Raw genomic sequence first — 19,711 nt, forward strand, 5'->3', positions numbered from 1 at the left:
CGAATTTAAAGAGAAACTTAAAGTCTATGAAATAATAAAAAGTGATTCTGCAAAGAGTAAAAGTGCTTTCGATAAAATCAAAACAAAACATGACTTTGATAGTAAATATAATTCTTATGATAGAACAAAAGCAAAATATGATGATAGGTATAATGTAAGAAAAGATGTTTCAAATAGGAATAAAAATAAATATGAAAATAATAATGAAAAGATAAGGTATAATACTGATGTTGAAACTTTTAATAATAAATTGTGTTACAATTGTGGTTCAAGAAATCATATTTCAAAATATTGCATACATAAAGATAAGGGTTTAAAGTGTTTTAAATGTGAAGCGTTTGGACACAAAGCTTCGCAATGTCCAAAATCAAATGCAAAAACGGAAGTTGCTACTTTAAATGTTAGTATAGAGCCAAAGTTGCTTAAAATTGAAATAATTGATAACTTAAATGTGAAATCTTTGATTGATACAGGAAGTCAAGCCACTTTAATTAAAAGATCAATTTTTAATAAATTAAACTCAAAAGAACTATTTCCATTTAATTCTACTCTAAACGGATTTGGTAAATCAATAGTGACTCCATTAGGTTATTTTAAAGAAAATATTAAAATTGATGATTTCAAATGTTTGGCTGAAATATGTGTTGTAGAAAATGATATGATGCCTTATGACGCTATTGCCTTAATGTCTTAATGCAGGGTGAAACAATTATCAATGAAAAGGGTATCACAATTTTAAAAAAAATTCAGTGTTTTGATGAAGTAAACTGTTTGTTTATTTTACCAATTGATCTTACTATATCTGATGAGGTTGAAATTAACATAGATCCTTGTGTTCCTAATGTTTTAAAAAATAAGTTACAACAATTAGTTTTAGATTATGCGCCAGATAAACTTAAGACAACTAATGTGGAAATGAACATTTTGGTTAAAAATCAGGAACCGATATTTCACCAGCCACGTAGACTGCCGTTTTTTGAAAAAAAGACTGTAGAAGCTCAAGTCGCTGAATGGTTAAAACAAGGAGCCTAGTTCTTCCGAATATTGTAGCCCCGTTGTAATTGTTAAGAAAAAAGACGGATCTCCTCGTGTTTGTATAGATTATAGAAAATTGAATAAGATAATTGTCAAAGATAGATTTTCCCTCCCATTAATTGAAGACATATTAGATAGACTACAAGGTTCGAAAATTTTCAGTACAATTGATCTTAAGAACGGATTCCTACATGTCGATGTAAATAAAGATAGTAGAAAATACACTTCTTTTGTGACACATGAAGGACAATATCAATTTCTTAAAGTTCCGTTTGGACTATGCAATTCTCCCGCCGTATTTCAAAGATTCATAAACACCATTTTCCGAACTTTGATTAATGAGGGTATAGTTTTACCATATTTAGATGACATTATAATTCTGTCTTCCTTCCTTGAAGAAGGTATTGAACGACTTAATCGGGTGTTGAATATTGCTAGTGAATATGGACTTGATATTAATTTTAAGAAGTCCCATTTCTTAAAGAAGCGCATTGAATTTTTAGGTCATGTGATAGAGGATGGAAAAATATTCCCATCTACCTTAAAAATCAAAGCAGTTCTTAACTTTTCAGAGCCAACAAATTTGAAAAAAATTCATAGTTTTTTGGGATTGACCGAATACTTCAGAAAATTCATTCCGAACTATTCTATAATAGCTAGACCGTTGAGTGACCTGCTAAAAAAAGATCGTAAGTTTAAATTTAGCATTGAAGAAAAGAAAGCCTTTAATCAATTAAAATCTTTGTCAGCCCAAAATCCTGTTCTTTCAATATATAACCCTAAATTTGAAACTGAATTACACACAGACGCAGTGGCGTACGCAAGGGAGGGGTTTAGGGGTTTAAACACCCCCCTTGAGCTCAGATAAAATGGCAAAAATAAAATTTTTTGTAGAAGTTATGCGTGCTATTATTTTTTAAGACTATATATTTTTATTTGCCTTATGCCTACTTTTTTTTCTCACGGTATTTCTCAGAATACTGAAAAAACATTAACTATAATAGGGTTGTACTTTTGAAACCAAATTTCCGAGATACTGTTACTGACTGGCTCCTTTCTGTCCTGCCAGTATAGTTTTCGAGACTAGCTGTCATTCACGAGGTCTTTACGCGATGATTCTGGAATCTTAAACGTTCTGTCGTCTTAGAGACAATTCGAGAATTTTGGAGATGCGGTGAAAAATTATTATATAAGATGGAACGGAGTACAGTGGAGTTAGTCAGACTAAGAGTTATCTCTGCCTCTTGTCTTTCGGAGCTCGTCGCTAAATCTGTTTTGTTTAGTCTTAACAAAAAGTTCATTCAATCGCCGAACCCGTCGTCGCCACTATTTCGACTAGTGAAAAAATCAGTAACAATACCATTGGAGATACTGTGCTCGTTGAAGTTATTCATTCCAGCTCGAAACTTTGAGATCCTAGCATAGCGGATATTTCTGTGCCAATATATGTATATATTGGCACATTTGCAAAATTACACAAATATTTGCTCTTCTTGGATCTTTAGGATGTCAAAACACAAGAATTTAACAATTTTGAATTATTTTGAGAAAAAATCACGACCTGAACCAATGTAAGTTTTTCTGTTGTACAGAAATGTGATACTTCCGTTGAAGAAAACGTTTCTAGCATAACAAAATCTGATGAATGTGAAAGTGGTCCTCAAAGTGTTACTTCCCACCCATTTGACATTGAACTTTTTCCAGAAGATATTACATTATGTTCCTAAACTTAAAAAATCAAATCAAAATTTAACTAAACAATGTTGTCTAAATAAAAAGTCAAAATTGTCTAGTTGTCTAAATTAGGGAAGTAATAGTGCTTTATTACAGACTCGAATTTCTGTTAGTAGTTTCAGAAAATTATGAACACCCCCCTTGAAAAAATTCTGCGTACGCCACTGCACAGATGCCAGTTTAGAAGGATATGCTACCATTTTAATGCAAAAACCCCCTGAGGAAAAACATTTTCACCCCACTTACTATATGAGAAGAAAAACGACTGATGTTGAAAAAAAGTATTCCAGCTACGAACTTGAAGCTCTTGCTATCGTAGAAGCCCTCAAGAAATTTCGCATCTATCTGTTAGGTATTCCATTCAAAATAGTTACTGACTGTGCTGCTTTTGAAAAGACTATGTCAAAACGAGATTTGTCAACTCGTGTAGCTCGTTGGGCACTTTTGCTGCAAGAATTCAACTACATAATTGAGCATCGTTCTGGAAATAAGATGGCTCACGTAGACGCCTTTAGTCGATCTCCAATTAATGTATTTTGTGTTACCGTCGATAATATTTTACTTAGACTCAGATCAGCCCAAGATAAAGATACTGGAATTAAGACTATAAAAGAACTACTTAAAATTTCGAATTATGAAGATTATTGCAATAGAAATGGAATTTTGTATAAATTTGTTAATGGGAAAGAATTGGTGGTTGTGCCAGAAAATATGCAAATCGAAATTATAAGAACAGCTCGTGAGAAAGGACATTCAGGAATTAAATATACGGAAAAAGAAATCGAAGAATATTATTTCATACCCAGACTTAGACAGAAAATAGAAAACATTATGGCAAATTGTGTTCATTGCATACTGGTGAATCATGAAAGAAGAAAGAAAGAAGGACTATTGCATCCATTGCACAAAGAAGAATTTTAGTGCTTGCCAAGACAAAAAGATAAAGACTGTAATTTTTGAAGATGAAAAATTAATTGCTAAAGAAGTGAATTTGATTTTTGAAGAAGACGAAAGACGTAAAAGAAGACGAAAGAATTTAAAGACGAAAGACGTAAAATAAGACGAAAGAATTTAAAGACGTAAAAGAAGATGAAAGAATTTAAAGACGAAAAGAGGTAAAAGAAGACGAAAGAATTTAATGCCGGAAGAAAGAATTTAAAGACGGAAGACGAAAGAATTTAAAGACGAAAAACGTGAAAGAAGACGAAAGAATTTAAAGACGTAGAAGAAGTTCAAGACGAAAGATCTTAAAGACGAAAGACGTTAAAGAAAAAAGACGAAAGACGTTGAAAAGAAGACGAAGCCGTTGAAGAAGAGACAAAAGACGTGCAAAGAAGGAAGAGTGAACGTGCCTGAACTGATACACTCTTACCTGAAAGATTTTTTTATGAAAGACAATATTAATCTAAAACATTTAATTTTCAGATATCAATTATATTTTTCAGTCTGCTCTGCTTTTTCTTTTTTTTTCTTTATAGAGTCGCTGGAGGACCAGGCGAACCGCAGGAGGGCCGAATCTGTGGTGCCAGTTCCTGTGGTGCCAGTCCAGAAGCTAGAAGTCGCTCCGTCAGCTAGAAGTGCCGCCAGACTATGTAAGTTGGAAGCTGATCCCTGTGCACGACTAGGAAGCAATGGGAATTTCCCTAAGACGAGAGAGCCGGGTTGACAACGAACCGAAAAAGACGTATGGACTCCAAAGAGGAGTTATGATTATACCAAACATTAAAAGACGAACTCTTACTTATTATTATTTTTTGTTATTCGTGTGATTGTTAATCGTCCGTCCTTATGTAAATTTAATCTGCAATATATATGTTTTTGTTTAAGAACGTGTCTTTTATTTAAGACGATCACTCATGCCATCCCCACATTTATTATTAATCTATATATGTAATATTAATTTTCTTCAGTTTTTAAATGCTGTAAGAAAAAAAATTAAAGTTTTTGATCTGATTAACAATTCCAATTGCAAATAATAAATCTAAATATTTAGAATTCCTCTCTTTTTGTATTAAGTTTTACAAACATTAATTTGTAGTTAATTCTTAACATTTCTAAGTTTATTCAAGATTTTTCATATATGCACCACTCACAATTTTTTAATCTGTATTAATATATCTCATCCAGAGCCGGATTATACCTTTCGTAGGCCCTAGGCATAGCCGTTTTTGGTCCCTCCCCTCCTTCCCCCACTCCTCCCCTCTTTTCAAAATATATGCTAAAATTTTCTTGCATATTTTTTTTTTACATTTTTATGAATATGGATTTTAATTTACAAATTTGTTTATCGAACTTTATTTGCAATACCGACATACTGCTGATATTGCAGTTGATAACGATTTGGAATTCGACAGCATAATACAAGATTTCGTTGAATCCAAAAAAGTAATATATTAGATCATTAGATTCTGAAAATAATTTATTACCGAAAAATATTATATTTTTATTTGTATCTTCATAATTTTGTGCAAAATACACTTGTTGTTTTTAAAGCTAAATTATTTTTGTCAACAATTTTTTTCCTCCCAAGTTTTTCGTAGGCCCTAGGCACGTGCCTAGTGTGCCTATAGGTTAATCCGGCCCTGATCTCATCAGTCAATTTTTATCTTTGAAAGCTGTAGTTAATCCAATTAAGTAGTTAATCCAATTAATTCCAATAAATAAATAGATTTAATTGAAAAATAATGCTAGGAAGAGATTCTCTCTATTTGAAAAATACGAAATAAAAATTTGTTCCCATGTAACAAAAACCAAATATTGCAAAAAAGTTTCAGAAATCCAAACCAAAAGAGTGAGAGAGAGAGGGGCTTGAAAAACTTAATTTTCTAAGTCTAACACAGTTGTAGATCAATAGTTTTTGGATCTGATCTCAAAAAAAAGTACTTTTGCAGAAGGAAAAAAAAACGATTACATCAAAGAATTGAATGAAAAAAACGATTACATCAAAGAATTTGTAAATGCAGTGTATTTATAATAAGTTTGAGCTTTTGTTTAATTATACTTCTAAATATAAGCAATCATAAGTAATCAATATCAGATCAAAATTTTAAAAATAAATCTTATTTTCAACTTTGATACATTTTCTGTATTCACATTAGTTTAAGACTAATACATAGAAGTAAATTAAGAAATACAATTAAAGCTGAACTGATAAGCTTTCTATTATAGTATTTTTTGTTGCTAAAGAATCTATTATCTAATCAAAGATACGTCATTGCCGCTTAAATATTCAGACAGTTTTACAAAACAGTGTCTAATGCAGCATGCCCTTTTTTTGATCCTTGTGCCGATTCTCTAAGCCCTTCATTCAATTCAGTTCTCAAAGTTTCACTATATACCCATTAATAAATTGTGTTTTGTCAGATAGTTTTTCAGTTTTTATTTTTTAAATGTCATTAATATTACTCAATGCTTTGCTTCTAGCTACAGTTCTCAGATGCTTTGGGGCCAAGAGCTTGCGGTAAAATTTGGGAAGGTCCTGACTGCAGCCACTGATTGGGTAGGACGAAAACCTAAGATAATTGATGTGACCAATTCTTTGGACTTGGAGACCCAAGAATGTCCCAATTTATTTTACTAATTCCAATAAAATATTCATAGCTACTTTTTGTTTTATTCCTCTGCATTTACACCTTCTATAATTACATATCAGAAGGGCAAATTTTATTAAACCCATAATATTATAATATTTTTTGAGTTTTTAGTGCTGTTGTGCAATATATTAAATTACTAATTTTCAGTGACTGAATCCTGCCTGAAGATCAAATGTGCATCTTAAATGCTAAAAAATAAGAAAACTAATTTACATACATGTGAAATGTGGTTATTTTAAAACAAGCAAATAGTCCTTGATTTTGATTTATAAATCATAGTTAAGCTGAAAATAATCATGCCTTACATTAATATTCACTTCTTACATTCCATCTACAGTGCTCACACTTATTCCTATTCACCTATTTTACACTTAATTAATTTTTAAGCTTATTACTGCGCAAATCCTAATTATATATATATTTTTTTTTTGGAAACTGATTAATAATATTTTTTATTGCTTTTTTTTCTGTTGTTGAAAAATCTGGCTACATGCCTTGAACTTTGGAAGTATGACTTAAATACTTGCAGACATTTTATTTTAAGGCAATGTTATGAACAATATGAAATCTTTGTTCACTAGTTTGCAGAATGCTTATTCTCTAGCAATGCAAGGAAATAATTAATTTTCTGTTAAATAGGCATAGACTGAGCAGAGCATGTAGCTCCTTTCAAGATATCCTGGACAAATTTTGCGCAGTATAAATCAAAGGATTTTTTTTACTCATTATAAATCTAATTAATTGAATCTGCAACTGTACAGCCAGGAGTGCAATTAGCGAAATAAAATCTGAAGTGCAAAACCTCATAAAATAATTAACAGACTTGTACCTATATCCTACAAAACCAAGTGAAAAATTTTTCTTGAATAACGTATCAAAATTATCGATGGGCGTTCTGCCGCATCTTTAAATGCTTATTAATATTGTAGTAATAACGTGATGAAAATATTCATCGACATTCTACTGCATCTGTAAACGCCGTGGAATATGTTTTTTTCAAACTCGACATTCTACGGCGTTAGTGAAATATCAATTTTACAACGTCGTACAATATAAAAAAAATCGGGCGTTTTTACATAGAATGACGTCGTAAGCGAAGTTTTTTCGAGATCAATCGATATTGAGTGCTACTATTAGTCACATTTCATTGTAAATTTAATAAGCACATTCTTTTTTTTACAAAACTCAGAGCTCAAACTATTGTAATCACATGAAGCTTGAATATTTTCACAGTTACAAATGACACATTCAAGGAATATAAAGAATTCATAATTAAGTTAACTAAATTTACGCCAAACAAAAGATAAGGAGCATTTTTTTTTTTAATAAGATGCAAATTCAGACTTATTAAGAAAAAGGGTGATTAAAGATATAACATTTAATGGGCAGGATCTCTTAGAAGTTTATTTCCCACCAAGTGTAATTACAATAATTAATTGTAACTATGACAACAATGAGAGTGATAAAATAATAAATTATTGATTTTTGCAGCCATAAGATGATATTTGAAGTAGAAAGTGTAAGTGCCATGCCGCTTATACAGCTGCAATTATACGTTAAGGGTAAATAATTAGTTTTCATTACTTAACCAGGAAAAAGAACGGAACTTTATATAAAAGGGAAAAAATGGACCATTGCAAGAATAGAAAAGCAAAAATATTTTAAGTAAGAAAAAGTCTGGACGCAGCCTGTCATAACATAAATATGAGGGGCATTCAAAGGAAAAGGGTCGCTAGTGTAAAGTAACGGTAAGGATTTTATTAACTAACAAATGTAGTTATACGCAGTACACTTACTCAAAAATAGTTGCCAAATTATTCTATTGCGACACTAGTCGGTTGATTCTATCTTTGAAGAAACTACAGGGTGGCCACTCAAATCAGATTTCAAATTTCCCTAATTTTTCCAGATAAAAATCTTAAAATTTCCAGGTCTGTGTTTCTTTTTTCTTATAGGTTCAAGAAAAGTGTCTCAAAATTATATTTTAATTTTTGCTTCACCATAATATTTTCTTTTATCATTTAAAAACGGCTCATGGTCATAACAAAACAATAGACCAAATTTGAAAGTTGATTATTTGTCATCATAAGAGGTAAATCAGTAATGAATATTGTTATATTTTGCTCGAATTTCACTCGACAAAAAAAAAAAAAAAAAAAAAACTAGTTACATTTTTTTTACGAACTTATAAAAGCTATTGTAGATGTGAAAGGAAACTCTACTAAATATTACTAATTAGAAAAATTTAGAATATTTACTAATAGGCAGAGATTTTCTTGAAAGTGTACGATGACTGTTGTTCGATAAAGTTTTTGTTACTTTTTGATGATTTCTCAAAAATAAACTTTTGCTTTGTTTTTAAATATTCCATGCAGTTTTGTTAAGAATAGAATATATTTTTTATTATTAAATAGCCATTCTGAAATATTCATTTTAATTAATGAATTTTTATTTCCAATTTCATTGAAAGTCATAAGTGTACCAACACTTTTATGAGTCACTGTATGTACATTTCAATATGAAGCTGTATTGTATTCTGTATTTTATCTTAACAGTGCTTTTTATAAAATTGATAGATCATATTTTCTTTAAACCAATATCTTAAGTCAAATTGTTAAATGTTTCGAATTAGCATTATTATTTTAAGAGATTCAGTATACAAAAATAAATGTCACAACTGTAAAATTGTCTAATTTTTTGTTGTATACTCTATAGAAAAAAAAAACTTTTTTTTCTTACTTGAAATTAAAATATTTAAAGAATTCCAATCTAAACACATAGTTCTTTAGACACATAGTTCTAAACACATAGTTCTTTCAACTAGAGTCTTGTACAGTGCAGAACTAAAACATAAGTTTTGTTTTCCTTCTTTGTACTAAACACATATGAAAAAAAAAAATATATATTTTATCATTTAATATATTTCCTATATACAGTCGAACTCGTTTATAACGAGCACAAAGGGACCGTAACATGTACTCGTTAAATCCGAGTGCTCGGATTTAACGAGGCAGGTGTGCAACCAGAAGAGGGAGGTCAAATGATTAAGTTTACTTAAAATTTAATTAATACTAACTTACTTTAATTACATTAACAGCACTACGTTGCACCTTCATCTATTTCAATAACGCTTCGTCCAAATCCTCTTTCGAACACTTCTTCAGTCGCTTACAGTCTGTTTTATTTTGGTCGTATGCATCCATTAACTTGCCTTTGCTTTTTAGCAGTGTGGAAACAGTAGATGAAGACAATCCATACGTTTTTCAGATTTCGATATTTTTAACACCGTCATCCAACTCCGGTAAAATTTTTACTTTTTCGTCAACCGATAAAGCTTTAGATTAAGAGCGATAAGGGCAATTAAGTTTCAGTTCGCGGTTTTTTTTTTTCGATTTCTCGCGCATTTCATACCATTTTGAAAAAAATATGAGACAGAAAGATGAGAAAAAAGGTTGCAAGGCAGAAAAATATTGCTCGCTAAAACCGGGTCTTGCTCGTTAAAAGCGACTTCTGTTCCATAGATTTAACATTGATCCAACCAAATCCGAGTTCTCGTTAAATCCGAGCTCGTTATAAACGAGTTCGACTGTATTCCTTAGTCAGCTTTTTAGGAATAAAGGAGGAACAGTTTTGGAAATATCTCTGGAAAGTAAGCCACATTTACGAACTTTCGATATTGTGATGAGAATACAATTCGAATTTTGAATCAAAAATCATATATTGACCGACAAAACAGTAAAATTAAGTATTAATATATAGTTAGTTCTTAAAAAAACCTTTTTTTTAAAAAATATGTTACAAAAGGTTAAAATGAAATAGAAAAAATTAGCATTAATGCAACAATTTGTCGACAAACATTGCTGTTAGAGATTGTAGAAGAAAATGTTGATCGGTTGGTTTGCTGAGAAAAAATAATTCACAGATTTCTTTGAAAGCAAGCAAATTTTGATGCAAGCAAAGTATCGCTAAGTTTATGAGGTTTCAACTGTTTGGCGATACATTTCAGTCTGAAAAAAGTAGGTATATAGGATGAAATAATTTAAATGAAGAAAATTAGTAAATAATTTAAATTAGTCAAATTAAAACGATTATCTAAAAAAAAATTTCAGCTTTTCTTTAAAATCCCCTGATTTTTACAGGTTTTTATCCAAATTTCCCTGTTAATTCCAGGTTGGTGAATAAGTAGCCTGCTGTCGGATCCAGGCTTGGACCCAGTCACACATGTTGTCGTTCGTTGTGAATCTATGTCGGCGAATAGCTTGTTTTAGAGGTCCAAAAACATGAAAGTCACATGGTGAACGATCTGGACTGTACGGGGGATGTTCCAGTGTTTCCCAACGAAACTGCTGCAATGTTGTTTTCACCGCATTGGCAATGTGTGGACGATAACTTGCTTCCCCCTCCCCTTCAGCATGCAAGAATACTGACGGTATGCAACACAAAACATTGTGCATGCGTCAGTGTCTCTGCCAATAGATAGGCCCCCCATTACGTTTAATACAAAGTTAGACGGACTGACCAGGTTTCATTTGAAGGACCCTCATATATCTCCCTATAATTTGTATGAGGTTTTGAGCGATAAAGCAAAGAGCATTTTTATCATATCAATGTTGTTTATTGAATAAAAAGTAACACAACTTATAGCATAAGAATCTTTAATACAAGAACAAGTGTAACATGAATCAACAAATATACATGGCATTGAGTTATACAGACAAGAGCATTAGCTCATGCAACTGACTTCTAATTTCCGACTAGTTTGTTTAGATTTTCAACGCGCCACCACCTGAGTTCACTCGGCATCTAACAGACTCCAAAACACAGACATAAGTTTATCTTTTTATTTTACAAATCTGTGGCTGCACAATGAAAAAAAAAAAAAAAAAGAAAAGATATCTACAACTACACTTTTTCCCAAACAGATGTTTTCTGTGCACAATATATGGATTTATGTAATTTAAATGGAGTAATGGCTCCCATGCTGCGCATGTCTATAAGAATATGGCAGGGCAACCATAAATAATGAAATATAGTCAATTCCAATCCCCCAACCCAATGAGAACTGAATGAGGAAAGAGTGTAACAAATTAACTACCATACTAAGCACATACTAGCTTGTTCTAAAAAATAAAACGGCAACAGAACAGCAGGAAGATCCTGAAAGATTATTTCAAGGCAGATCACAAGGCATTTCAACAAAGAATCTTGATATTAAAAACTTCTATAGCAATGAACTTAAACTATTTACAGCAGCTAATGAAGAGAAATGTGCTTGCCAGCTGTGGGAACCATTTCCTGTGCCAGCACTATAGATCTGTGGTAAAATGAACAATAGTACTGTGCTCATACATTGTAACATACCAATTCCCATAATTCTTGATTTTATATTGTCAAACACTTTTTTTAAATATAAAATTTCTACATCTACAAAATAAAAGTTTTTTTTTCTGCCCATGATTTCTCTCATTTTTTAAATTTTATTAATAAGAGGCAAAAAAATGTATATGCAGTGATCTTCTCAACTGGGCACACGGATGGAACACAGTTTCATTTTTTTTAAAGTCTATTATCCTAAAATCTGATGGCAATGCTGTACACTATACACAGAAACATCAAAGTAGCTCGGCATTTATCAACACACATATAGCATCTTAACAAAGACGGCACCAGTTTAATATTAAAATTTAAAGACAAAAGCAATAATTTGTTTTGTCAAAATCAACAACAAAAATAATTTATGCTAAATTCTAGTCTTTTATACAAATAAAAAAGCCTTAACTGTAAATTATTTAAACAATCTGGTTTCAATAAATAATACACATAGTAGCCAGGTCGGATGATAAAATAAAGCAAGATAATACTTGTGTGGTCTCCAGTTTATTTAAAAACATCAAAGCCTTAAAGCCATCAAATATTGCAATTCTGCATGCACAATGATGACATATTAGGATGGTTAGGGATTTGGTATGTAAGTTTTTGTTTCCGTGCATTGTTTTACAAGCTACCATTGGCAACACAATGCTCTCTTCATATTAATTTTTTATGCCCAACTGAAAAGGGCTACAATGTAGACTCCATAACTTTGGAGTAATAACGAATCAAACACTAAAAGTCAGCAAATTCCTTGGCACACTTTTCTGTTGATGATATGCGCAGTGCCTCTTCTTCATAATCATCAAAATTACTTGTATCACCAGGTCCTTTACACTTCGGAATGAAAGGAGCTTCCACCTAAAAAGATGCATTATTGTACAATATTAATAATGTGCAAAAGTTTAAGATTTTATAACTGAGAGATTTTATGATATTACAATACTAATATGTTTCAACTGGCTGGAATAAAAAAAAAAAAAAATAGAAATGGTATAAGAAACTCAACAGATTTGAGTAATTTATACAAAAGCATTAAGGCAAAGATAAAATTCCTAAAATAATAAGGGTATTGACCCTTTTTTCTAGAAAGCTACAGAATAAAATATCTAGAATTTTGTGAGTTCAGAACTGGTTTTAGTAAGAAACTTCTTGCAGACTTAGGTGACAATTTTATCATATATTGTGGTATATAATATAAAAAGCGATAGATTTTTAGTGTGTTTTTTTCCCCTAATTCCTGGAAAAAAAAAGGATTCGTTTTTATGCTTCTATTAAAAAATTAAAATATGTGAGTGAGAAAGGAAAAGAAAAAGTGCGTGCTTCCTCTTAAGAATTGCTGCAATACAATCTGTTTCCGCTAGGTAGATTTTTTTTACAGCAATAACCTTCATTGGTGGAAATTTATTAGAGTTTTACGGATTCTTTTTCACACTATGTATTTCATTGATTTTTATATTTGTTACATTAGCTTAATTATAATCAATACTTAAATATAAGTCACTTTATTAATAGAGGAATTAATATATATATTTTTTTTATCATTTCCATTTAGCTTTCTTTGTGCAATTTTTGTAGTTTATGGGCAAAATTTAGTGCTTCAGATTTACTTTTATTCTCTGCGAATTATGATTCACTCATTATGTCGCCCTTTAGGATGTATAATCTATGTGATCTTCGAGTACATAATGAACAGAATTTTATATATGATAACGCATATAAAAATATCAAATATTGTGATATACGTATTTACTTCATTTCAAAGCATTGGATAAGCAAAATGAATAAGTTTTGTCACTAGTCTACTCATAATTCAAAACATATTTGTGACATAAATTTGGTGTTCAAACAAACAATTAAAAAAATTTATTTTATATAATTTTCTACCAGTTATATATTTTTAATTACTCAATAATCAGAATTTATATTTTAAAATAATACGGTTTGTAATTCAATTAAGTCTTAGTATGTAAGTGTCAAAATGTCATAAAATAAGACAAAAAAAATATATAAATTTTTCATTTATGAAAATCAGAATTTATAATTTTTTAAATGCAAAAAATAACAGTAACCAAAAAATATACTCCTACATATACTTTTTCCCAACTAAAATTTCGTATATGTTTTCATCAGGGTTGAGATTTCGTTGCACTGTAGGTAAAGTATGGTAGAAACTGGACAAGGTAAAAACTAAAAAATTACCAACTCAATTGTCTAGCAATAATTATTAAAAAATTTTTTTTTTAAGAAATAACTATTTCCATATTATTTATTTTAGTTTAATACAGAATTCTAAAATATGTAAAATCTATAATGTAATTTATTCATAATTTTGCAGTTTTGTTATTTCAAAATTCCTAAATAAACTTGTATGCTTATATCTAGCTAAATATGTGAAATTATTATTTTTGGTTTAATGAATATTTTGTCTAAATTTAAAATTATATAAAAAATAAACACTTCATAGCAAATATTCTTAATGCTGTGATATTTTTTTACCAGTTTTAGATATATTTTAAATCAGTTTTCTTTTTATAAAAATTTAATGTTATTTATCAATTAAATAATAAGAACTAATTTTTTAATGTAAAGTTATATCAGTCACTTCTAAGCAGAATACTGTCAAGTTATCAACATTTGGAGGGAAATGTTTTTTATTTATTTAATATTTGAAAGCTTACAAGTTTCATTTTTTAAAAATAAAACTTTTAAATTGATATTCATTTTAAAATGTTCATGATTTTTTTTAAAAAAGATATCAAATGGAGATATTAAAAAATCTGTTAAGTTTTTTACCACTTATTCAATTATTTATTTTAATCCCTTATTTAATTTCCTTTTTATATTATTCACGATATTTTTAAAAGGAAAAAACATCCTTCAGTAGTTGAAAAGGTTAATAGTCTAATTTAGCTAAGTTTTAAATTATTGTATTGTACAGTTGTATCATCAGGTGATATTTTTAAGTTGGTTTATAATTATTCAAAACATTACTATGAGGACGAAAATAGCATCTTAATTATTTCTGAGATTATTTAAGCTACTGATATTAATATGTAAGGCAACTATTTTCAAAGGAAATTGTAGTTGAAACCCTATATGCACTTATAGCACATACAAAATAGCTATATTTATAATTGATATTCAAATTTTAATATTAGTTCTAAATGATTTCAAATCCAATAAATCTTCATATAACAATGATAGAAAATATTAATAAACATATATATAATTATATAAGATATATTGCATAAATTCAAAAAATATCCATAAACGTTTGTAATAAGGTTTTATAATAGTTTGGAATAATTGAAACACAATCAGCTAATTCTTTTTATTCAAAATATATTTCTGATAAGAGAACTAATAAAAAAAACATGGTAACTTAGAAATTTTTTGTTAAATCTTTTTACTTAGTTTATTTTTCTCCATTTTCTTAACTAGGGTAAATTGTTCACATAAAACTACACAACAATATCTTGTTTTGAACAGTCTAAATCAATGCCAGGGGAATAATACAGCCAGGGGAAATTCAATAGTTTCAAGGGAGAGTGGGGACGATTTGATTGCGCCTTTTCATGCAATTATGTACCCATTTGTAAATATACCATTGTTTGCCACTCTTCACTGAAGTGTTAGTTGATTTCAAGCATGAAATTAAGTGAGCAAATATTTGATAAATTAATTCCTTTAATTATAATGTCTAATTTTGATATTGTTAATACAGTCAAACCTTTATTCAATGTTCACACACCTTTCGTTTTTCGGCATGTATAGCCTTGTTTTAGCAGTCTTGTCACGAATACTATTCTTAGAATGTTAATATCTGTTTAGATAGTTTTTTAAACTTGTATATATCCGTTTTTATGGTTCAGAAATATGGCGATTTTTTCTTAGCAACTTTAGACATTGTTATTTAAAGAAAAATATCATCATTTTTTCTTAAAAAAAAAAAAGCTACAGTTATACAATTAATTAAATTTAATTCTGAAAAAAAAAAAAAAAAAAAAAACTGGGTATCTTTTTTGGTTTTGTAATTTAGGAAAAAATATTCTAGGTAAAAAATAAGGAAAAGTAGGAAATAATAAGAAATAACAGGAAAAAAAAGAAGGGGTATGAAAATAATAAGCCTGCAGTTCCTATTTGAGATCAAGATAAAACATGCTAATTGCATAGAAATAATAAATAGTTGTGTTAAATTACAAAATCAGATACAAAACACTGTTTCTTGAAGGTAAGGTTGTCTTAAAAATAAGGAATTTGAATACTTAAATATAAAACGTAATAAGGAATCTAAACACTCTTAAAATATGGGGTGAAGAAGGTTGCCAGAATGATTTATATATAAATACACAGCGATATCTTGAACAAAAAAATTCATTACTGTCATCCCAAACCTGATTGAATGATTTAAGTTACAACTTAAATTATAACCTGAATGATTAACAAAGCAGTTTTGTCAAGTTTGATCTATTATTCAGCAACAATGAGGTGAAATCTTGTATCAAAAGCATGAAACAAGAATTTTAGTTGTTAGGAAATGATTTAGTGTAGATAAAAAATAGCTGAATGTTCTTTTGTGAATGATGTTTGAAAATAAAAGTTATTTTACAAGATTTTAATTTGTTATAATCTTTTTATTCAATATCAACTGTATTTAAACTATAAATATATATATATAAACTACATTCTGTTTTATGTACAAATGGTTATATCTTTGGTCATCTACAAATAAAATTCAATCAATTGGTGTTTTTTCTCTTCTAATTTTGTTTAACTTGCATGCAAAAATGTAAATTTATATTTATTATTACATTAAGATGTTGCCACACTGCTTTGATAAATTAAGTTACATTTAAAATATATTAAAAAATAGATCAAAATTTTTTTTTTTTGGTTTAGTTTTCATGTAATAAAATGTTTTGACTAAAAAATTTTCGATCCTGTAATTCACAAAATTGTTTAGAAGATCCTGAAATTAAGTACGGAGCATGAAATTTAATTTTTTAATTAACATTAATAGACCCATATTTTTCACTCTTCTTTCCAAAACTAAGGGGCCACAATATTTTAAATGTCAAAAATTCAAACCTGTAAAGAAACAGTACGTTTCAGAAGAGAAACTATGCTTTGGTATGTGATTTCATAACTTGATTAATCGTTAGCTATAAATAATTATCATATCCTAACTATTTCCTGAACAATTAATTCTTGAATTTAATTAATTAAAAAGAGTGACACTTCATATTTCGTCGTATATATAATTCAGTGGATAAAAATAAAGGTGAAAGAGTGGCATATATGCGGATATGGCTTAGTCAATCAATAATGCATATAGAACACAATTTTGTTTTATTGATGTTTGTATCAGGTGCAAATTATAATATGGGGTGTAATACTGAAGGGGAAAAAAACAATAACACTGTCTTTTTTAATTACATTATTTAAGTGCTTGAAATTTTTAAAAGATTACTATTAATTTTTATCTGGTTTCATTTACTTATTATATTCATTATCCTAAAAAAATTAAATAATTATGAATTTCTTTTCTTGAATATGTATGTTTATCGTCATGAATATAAAGTTAAGCTAATACTGGATTTGTAACTATTATATACTTTATTGAATTTATTGATAGAATTAACTAAGTTCTGGAAAAAAATTCCCCTGTGATCTGATATCAATAAACTTAATAACTTAAAAATAATTTTTGCTGTAGATCATTAAGAAATATATCTTATAATTTATCACATTCATTATTTTTAAATCATATGTAAGCAGAATAAAATGGAAGTTATTACAATCAAGAGCACACCAAATAAAAAATGAGCTATTAAAATATACTAAGCTTAAAATACAAAGGGCAAGTGCCTGTGGGATTAAACATCAGTTTTTATGATATAATGCAAAATGGACAAAATTTATCAATAATAAAATTAAGTTAATTATCTATATTAATATACATAAACATATAATTAAACATAAATTGTACTATAAAAGAAAAGAAAAATTATAACAGTATTTTGATTTTTTTTTTCATAAAAAAATGTTAAATAACCTCAATCACTTGGAGAATTCAAGCCAGCTAGAAGGTTTGGAATTCAAATGCAAAATGATCAGTAAGAGTTCGTCGAAAGGTATTTTTGTCTTCGGCATAGTTATCAAATTGGCGAGTATCTCCTTTTGAAGTTAGTTTAGGTATAAGAGGGGCTTTCATCTAAACAGACATGCAAGAAGAGAAAGGCATGCAAAAATAAAATAAAACCAAAATCATAAATTAAGCTAAAAAGATATAAAAAAAGATAAACATGCAAGAAAAAAAAGTTGAAAACATTATAAAGCATAAAATAAACCATCACCAAAGATAAATCTTTATAGGTATAGATAGTATTTGAAAATGATTTAGAGATAAGGCAAAAAAGTAGTTTTTTTATGGGTTTAGATAATGAAGAGTTAAAGGGGAAAAATTAAGTAAGAAATTATAGTTTTCAATTTATTAAATATAAATAGAAAAACTTTGGTAAGCAGTTCCCCCTCTTTTTCAACACACTTGTAGCAATAATTAAATATAAGTAGGTATATGAAAGGATTAGGAAAATTTCAGGTCATTCATTCTACATGCATGGTAAAAGCAAATTTGCAAAGAAAAAAAAAGGAGGTAAACTAAATTAAAATCTAAAGTATACTTGCCTATTTTTTTATGACAAAAATGAATTGCTACTTTTTAAACAGCATTTGTAAAAGAGGCTAGTTAATCATCACCTGTTCCTCAGATGTGTAACGTTTTTTTTTTTTTTTTAAATTCTAAATTTTGCGATGATTTTACAGAATATTTAAATTTAGTTTTTTCAAAAATAAATTTTGAAAACCAAGCAACTATTTAGATTAATTTAACATATGAAAATTTTAATGACATAAGAATCATGAAAATATTGTAATATTTCATTTTTCTGACAAACAGTATACTCACTTTAACGCACATAAGTATTTTAGAGTATTTTTCAGTAATTTTAAATTATAATGAAAAAAAAATTTTTTTTTTGGTATAGCTCTCTAAATGAAATGTTGCATATTTATCAAAATATATCAACAAAAATTTTAACCTTCTATTTACTGAAACAATTTTATTGCAAGTGATACAAGCCCTCTGCAAAAAAAAATTGTTAGTATGTTTAAATTGAAATTAAGTGGATATATAAACTGTTAACACAATTACGAGATGCACTTCTCAAAATAATTAAAATTATATGAAGAGGATCATGAAAAATCAGAATGTATCAACAATATTACTTTTCCAGAGTTGCCACAGAAAAAAATGAACAAAATAGTTGCTTTTAGTGGCTTAAGGTATGAAAATAGTTGACTAAATAAGAAAAAAATTTATCAAAAATATGACTAAAATTTTTGTAAATGACTTGTGGCAAATATAATTTTTAAATAAAATTTCTTTTGTACAATTGGCAAAAAATTAAATACTTTTAATTACTAGAATTCATTCAAAAAATATTTTTTCATTAAGAAAAAAAAAAAAACTAAACATTTTTTCCTTTTATCAATCATTGATTAAGCAAATATATATATAAACACACACACACATATATATTGTGAAAAGTGCTCACTACAATTTTAAATTCATGCATCATAATATATTAAAAATTAGGTTTTTAAAAATGATGCGGAATTTCGTAGCAATAACCATTGAAAAGGCGATCAAGAAACGAAATAGATTTACAATGGAATCTGTGCAAATTGAACGAATTAAAAAGTGATGACTCAAATTTGCAATTCAAAATTTTTTAAGAAAAAAAAATCAGTGTGTTCCGAAGCTCCCGTAGGCCCACGGTTTTCAACCAAATTTATGCAAAAAAAAAAAAATAAATAAATAAATAGAAACATCACTAGGAGTACAGAAAAGTCTCCAAATAGTCTCCTTTTCCTGAAAATAGTTGCTTTTTTCAAAAAAAAAAAAAAAAAAAAAA

At 28.7% G+C, this 19,711-nt stretch overlaps 1 protein-coding gene across 33 annotated transcripts in view; it reads right to left on the reverse strand.

Annotated features, from left to right (window-relative positions):
• Positions 1-11,000: 11,000 nt before the first annotated feature.
• LOC107456224 (cAMP-dependent protein kinase catalytic subunit 1) overlaps positions 11,001-19,711 on the reverse strand; it is a 428,744-nt gene continuing 420,033 nt past the window's right edge. For 16 of the 33 annotated variants that reach the window (XM_071187753.1, XM_071187756.1, XM_016074037.3 and 13 more), the window contains 2 exons: positions 17,791-17,949; positions 11,001-12,593 (listed from right to left, as the gene is read on the reverse strand). In XM_071187753.1, the coding sequence (XP_071043854.1) occupies positions 17,818-17,949 (132 nt within the window). In that variant the 3' untranslated portion in view covers positions 11,001-12,593; positions 17,791-17,817. The remainder of the gene's footprint in view (positions 12,594-17,790; positions 17,950-19,711) is intronic. The other 17 variants (XM_071187758.1, XM_071187757.1, XM_071187755.1 and 14 more) reach the window with 2 other exon arrangements.

The sequence above is a fragment of the Parasteatoda tepidariorum genome, chromosome X1 (genome assembly GCF_043381705.1).
Source record: "Parasteatoda tepidariorum isolate YZ-2023 chromosome X1, CAS_Ptep_4.0, whole genome shotgun sequence".
Lineage (NCBI taxonomy): Eukaryota > Metazoa > Arthropoda > Arachnida > Araneae > Theridiidae > Parasteatoda > Parasteatoda tepidariorum.